A 6,173-nucleotide genomic window follows, 5' to 3' on the forward strand; every position below is an offset into this window, starting at 1 on the left:
GGAGCTTTTCCCATAAATAAATAAATCAGACAAGGAACAAATCTGAGGAAAGAAGGAACAATAACAAAGTTTGAAGGGCGACCTGTTAATTCGGATTGGGACACGCTTTCGTTCTATTTTCGTTGCTGATAATTTACCCCTCCATTTCGTCTTCTACTATCAAATTCCTCTTGAATTTGATCTTCCCTAAGGTATGCAAATCTCTCTCTCTCTCTCTCTCTCTCTGTGTGTGTGTGTGTGTAACTTTATTCTTCTTTTTTCTGTGAAATCGGTTTATGATCAGTGAAATTGCAATGGACAATGAATTGTTTGATTATTCTTATAATTAATTTGATTTTGATATGAATGAATGAAGGAGTCAGTTGAATTGCGATGGATTCAAGTTCGAGCCAGGAATTCGATTACCTGTTTAAGCTGTTGATGATTGGGGACTCCGGCGTCGGCAAGAGCAGCCTTCTTCTCTGTTTCACCTCCGATACCTTCGACGATCTCGCCCCCACCATTGGTTCCTTTCTAAATTCCTTTTTCTCCTTTTGAATTCAAAAACACCCTTTGCCCCTCTTTGTTCAACGGAAGGTTTAGTGAATTATTATTATTCGTAGGTGTTGATTTTAAGGTCAAGTATGTAATGATGGATGGTAAAAAGCTCAAGCTTGCTATCTGGGATACAGGTATTTCTTTATTCGTGTTTCACCTGTAGATATTTTTTATCTTTGAGAACGACAATAATATAATATCATTCATTTTGATCTTGATTCCGCAGCTGGTCAGGAGAGATTCAGAACATTGACAAGCTCGTACTACCGAGGGGCACAAGGGATCATTATGGGTGAGTTTCAATTCTCCATTCCTTGATTCAACGCCCTCCCTGTTATACATTTTGTAATGGGGTAATCAATGGTGATATGCTATAGTATCAGGGATTAAGCTTTCTCTTTCCTGAGTTAAAGCCAAGTTTTTATTGCATGCTATTAGTTTATGGATGCTTTTGATCCATGCTTAGGCTAAATTGAGAGGTTGCAGTGTGTTGATTAATCTTGTAAATTGAGAAATTTATGCTCCTTCGTGGCTGCCAATAGATTTACTGTTCAAGATTTTGTTTTGGATTAATTGGTTATTTCTTGACTTTGTCTCTCTAATCGATGTAGTTTATGATGTAACTCGGCGAGAAACATTTACAAACCTCTCTGAAGTGTGGGCAAAGGAAATAGAACTTTATTCAACAAACCAAGATTGCATCAAGATGCTTGTAGGAAACAAAGTGGATAAGGTATTTAGGCCTTTGTGATTGTGTACTCTTCATCTTTCTGGTGGATTCTTCAATCGCATGAAGATACATATGTCAGCACTCAACCCTATACATATATTTCTTGCTGTTTGTGCTGGCTACTTCACTTAAATTTTACTTACTCCCTTCTAGATAAAAAGTTTACAGACTAGAGACCAATGAAAATAGTAAAATACTGTTAGATATATTTTCAGTTTTACTATTTTCTCTTCAACTTCTTTGGCAAGATTGCTCACCTTAACCTTAAATTAGATGTTTCTTTAAGAAAAAGGAGAAACATAAGGAGGCTAGCTATTCGTTTCAAATTACTTGGTAGTTTAGGTAAATGTAAATCCTAAATTACATGATGACTACTCTAATTATGCACCTGACACAATCAAATTGTCCACGCTTCAAGTCATGTATCTAGTCTTATACATGTCTGTTGTTTATTCTTCTGACTTATGCATGTTGTACTATTTAAAAAACTTCTCATTTATTCCATTGGAGGACTTGACATACAGGTGAAAAATATTTCATTTTCAGGAGAGTGATAGAGTTGTGACAAAGAAAGAGGGAATTGACTTTGCAAGGGAATACGGTTGCCTATTTATTGAATGCAGTGCTAAAACTCGAGTAAATGTACAACAATGCTTTGAAGAGCTTGTTTTGAAGGTATGTTGAATGACAAGGCTATGCCCATTTCCTAACTAGCTTTCGATATATAATTTTGAAAGTCAGTATTGTTAAATTCTAAAGGGCTTACCCTTTATTTGACCAAAGTTGAAATATAAAGAGCAGTCTTTAAAATAATGAAGGCACAAAGGTTGAAAAAACAATAGATCAATACTCCCTCCATTGTTTATCTGTCATTGTCACTTTCTGCATCTAGATACCTCAAGTTAAACAATGCCAGATAAAAGTGGGCGGAGACGGTATCATGAAAGATGACAATAATTTTTCATCTTGTGTGTGTGTGCATGCAGATTTTGGATACACCTAGCCTCTTAGCCGAGGGTTCTAAGGGGATTAAGAAGAACATTTTTAAGGACAAGCCACCGCAATCTGATGCAGCCACAAGTGGTTGTTGCTGATGCTAGTTTCATTCCAGAACTTGCTGCATTTTTAATGTCTCCAACAGAAAGGGCATTGAATCCATCGTCATAAACAGATTTCCAACACAATTTAGCAGCTGGGGAATATAACGATTTTATTGTTTGATCGCATTTGATTTATTATATGTAGATCTTCATGGATGTCAAGAAAGTTTTGAAAATTGTATATAACGTCTGACAATGGCGTTGGTCTAACTGTTAATCATATTCAATGAAAGCAATATGCGATTGATTAGTACTTACTACAAATTTATGATTTCTTATTTCAGAAGCTGCGTGATTTTTCTTGTTCTTTTCTGCTTTTATTTTGTCAAGTTTTTTCTTTTACTCCATAAGCCTTGTTTATTTATCTATTGGGTGTAGTTACTTGCCAAAAGTTAAAGTCGTAATTTTACTTCTTTTTATTCAATGTGGGTCCAAAGGCCTAAACAACAGCAAAATATTAACTCAGATCGGGTTGGGCTGATTTGCGCAATATAAAGTTGAGTATTAGACTATTTAGTATTAGATGACCAAAAACATTATTAGCATTAGCAAATATTGACAAAAAGAGACCAAAAATCAATGATTAATTAACTAATTAAGTATAGCTTGTAGATATTATTAATATTTGGGTTAAGTACGGTTTTCATACTTAAATACTAGTGTTTTCATACTCAAACACTCAAAGTTGTTAGTGAAAATTGAAAACATTTTTAACTTCTTTTAAAAAAAACCATCCTTAATGTTAGAATAAATTTTTAATGATCGTTTAAAAAAATATTATTTTTTGAACAAATTTATCCCTATAAAAATTACAATTTTTTTTTTTAAAAACATCATCTCACCCCAATCTACTATTCTTCTTTTCCTAGTCATCATCTCCCATTTGAGGCATCATCCTTTATTTCTGGCAAATATATCAACTCCAGCAGTCTACCACTACACTTTCATTAGTATATCCACATCACTCAAATATAACCTATCGTTTCTCCACTCCATCTCCACCTTCATACCATGCCACCCTGCCACTTCGAATCAACTTTCTCTTACAATTCACCACCACCAACAACAACGGCGACAATACCATAAGAAAAGAAAAAAAGATGTGATGTCCCCTGTCTTCATGATATGCTTATGCACACTCCATATGATAGTAAATCTCATGGATGATAATTGTATCATTAGGGCGTTTCAAGTGCTTTGTTAGAACTCAATCTGTTTATTAGTAGTCTTCATATAATTCCGGTCATTTCTACAATTAAAAATTTATTTATAGATACTAGTTGAGATATGAGACTTAATAAGCATCATACTTATACGGATTGAATTTCTCCCATCATTTATATAATGTTATCACATTCGAAGTGCTAGCATCAATAGATATTAGAGACTTCTTTCTACAAAAAACATAGTCAAAATTTGTACGCCTTAAGTAAAATAGAACTTTATCTTTTTACTCTTTATAATTATTACCACTTACGACTTAGGAAATAAAATTTTTGATACATTGTCAAATACCACTCCCAAGGTAAATAATAAAGCATGCTAATGTAATTCAACTTTTTACATAGGCACGTAAAAATCTATAATAAAATACATGCCAATTAAAGTAATATCAAAATAAAACATAAATTAGTGACACTAAAATCTATCTATGGACAAAAATTTTAATACACAAATATTCATTATATTAATTGAAGTGCTAAAACTATAAAATAAGATACTACATGTCAGTAACATAATAAATTTTGTGGGTAAGTTCACTATATTATGTGAATAACATAATTACAAGGATATCTCATTAACCTTTGTGTGATTTTTTTTTTAAAATACAATCATTATCAAAGGTGTTATGACTATAAAATGTATCTCACTGTCCATGTACGATCATGAATTTTCGTTTGAACACCGTTCCAACAACAAAGTTTTGCATGGTGACTTAATTTTGGAATGACTAGATGGATGTAATTTTTTATTTTGATACCGCATGTTAGTAAATTCATTAAACCCGTAATCAACATACTTCCAGCCATAGCCAATTCAGTCTTGTTTACTCTTTGTCCGCCCTTATTCTTGCTTTTAGTTTTAGTTGTGAACTTTTAATTTTAACTACCAGTCAGATATGGAACCGAAGTGTCTGTTTGATAGTTAAAGCAATTCCAATGTTAGCTTTTATTTCAATTTTATCTTGAGTCTCACAAATATCACATTAGTATTTGTGAAACCATATATTATAAATAGTAATTTGAAACTAAAGGTGAAATTTGTTACTCTAATGTTTAGTCTTAATTTAATTAAATTTTATATACTCCAAAAATACTTTATTAGAGTTACTCTTAAAATTTGAGACCTACTTTTTTTAGTTATTTTCTCTCTATCAAAGAACTAAAATTAAGTTAACTGCTATTAACTGACAATACAATTAATCAAGAACATTTACTTAGTAATTAATAATATTATTTAAATTAATTTTTATATTAACAAATTAAATTACATATAGAATATACAATTCTAACTTTTTCATAAATAGACTATTTTTTTCATCAAGTGACTGTGTTTCTGTCAGATTATGAATTAAGTTAATTCAACTTATCTGATCGATTAATTTTAATAGAGTGGCGATATTGAATTTAATTTTATTGTTACTCATCTGAATACCTATAAAAGTGAACGTTATTCCACAACAAGTTTTCTATATAATGACGTGACTTCCCTAAAATGAAAAAAAATGCTATTATGAAAAATACAACAGAAGAAAAAGGTATTTCTATGGTTAAAGAAATTATAATAGGCTGTATTACATATAGCTGTTAAGAAGCTAATATCCTACTATAACAAATTAATGAATGCATCGACATGCGAGATGCTAAGTCAAAATAACTCTAAGTTTAAATTTATTTTGTATTTTTAGTTTAACGGCCATCAAGACGAATAGGAACGAATTTTGGTATTATTCAATTTTGTTCCGCTCTATTTTATCTTAGAACTCACACATGTTCTCATGCAAGTATTTAAAATACGAGTATTTATTCGAATTAATCTCTAAAAAATTCTAAATCAACCATATTATTTTTTGTTTTTAATATTTGTAATTTTTTTAAAAGTTTTTTCAATATTTAATTTTATTTAATTTAGTCTCTAACATTTTCGATTCATTCAATTTTATTTTTAATATTTTCAATTTATGTCAAAATTATTTTAAAAAATTTTTAATTTTGTCCCTAACATTTTACATGGAATTAACATTTAAGGATAATTTTGATACAAATACAAAAATTTAGAGATAAAATTAAATGCAACTAAACCTTAGTAATAACTTTAAAAAAATCACAAACATTAGAAAATATATATATATATATATATATATATTATCCTTTTCTTTAAACTATACCTTTGCCCTCACCAAAAAAAAAAAAAAAAAAAAAAAAAAACTATACCTTTGCCTTACCAACTTTCTCTTCACCACTTGCACATTCACACCTAACCCTTCTCTTGTTGTTTTCAACATAAAAATTCCTCCTTTCTTCAAATATTGTGTAATCCTTTAGAACTCTCTTGAATGGTCAAAAATAGCAAACCCCATGTTTAATTGGAACTGCACCTCCCCAAACTCCATGTTTCATATTTTTCATGAATCAGAAAGATCAGACCTACTAATCTTGATCAATCGCAAGGAAGTCCTTCACAACAGCTCCTTGTTTGATCGCCATGTTCAGAAATGAATTTCAGGAGAAACGTTAATGGGGATAGAAAAAGAATCTATAATAGATGATGATATTGGCAAAGTCAGGGAAGAGAAGGGTTTCTTT

General features: G+C 31.0%; 1 protein-coding gene across 2 annotated transcripts; it reads left to right on the forward strand.

Moving 5' to 3' along the window:
• Positions 1-2,631, forward strand: LOC112715934 (ras-related protein RABC1). Of its 2 annotated transcripts, none has more exons than XM_025767765.2 (7): positions 1-191; positions 356-505; positions 603-671; positions 764-829; positions 1,149-1,270; positions 1,814-1,942; positions 2,254-2,631. In XM_025767765.2, exons 2-7 carry the CDS (start codon positions 373-375, stop codon positions 2,359-2,361), a joined length of 627 nt encoding a protein of 208 aa, XP_025623550.1. In that variant the 5' UTR covers positions 1-191; positions 356-372; the 3' UTR covers positions 2,362-2,631. The 2 variants fall into 2 exon arrangements, with proteins under 2 accessions (XP_025623550.1, XP_025623551.1); XM_025767766.3 differs by having other exon boundaries at positions 363-505.
• Positions 2,632-6,173: the final 3,542 nt, after the last annotated feature.

Source organism: Arachis hypogaea, chromosome 10 (assembly GCF_003086295.3).
Source record: "Arachis hypogaea cultivar Tifrunner chromosome 10, arahy.Tifrunner.gnm2.J5K5, whole genome shotgun sequence".
NCBI classification, from domain to species: domain Eukaryota; kingdom Viridiplantae; phylum Streptophyta; class Magnoliopsida; order Fabales; family Fabaceae; genus Arachis; species Arachis hypogaea.

What these genes read in the sequence shown, in the direction of transcription:
- LOC112715934 (XM_025767765.2), top strand. Translation starts at nt 373, where the DNA reads ATGGATTCAAGTTCGAGCCAGGAATTCGATTACCTGTTTAAGCTGTTG. An exon ending in TAGGAAACAAAGTGGATAAG is followed by an intron (nt 1,271 to 1,813) that starts GTATTTAGGCCT and finishes TTTCATTTTCAG; the next exon opens with GAGAGTGATAGAGTTGTGAC. An exon ending in TTGAAGAGCTTGTTTTGAAG is followed by an intron (nt 1,943 to 2,253) that starts GTATGTTGAATG and finishes GTGTGCATGCAG; the next exon opens with ATTTTGGATACACCTAGCCT.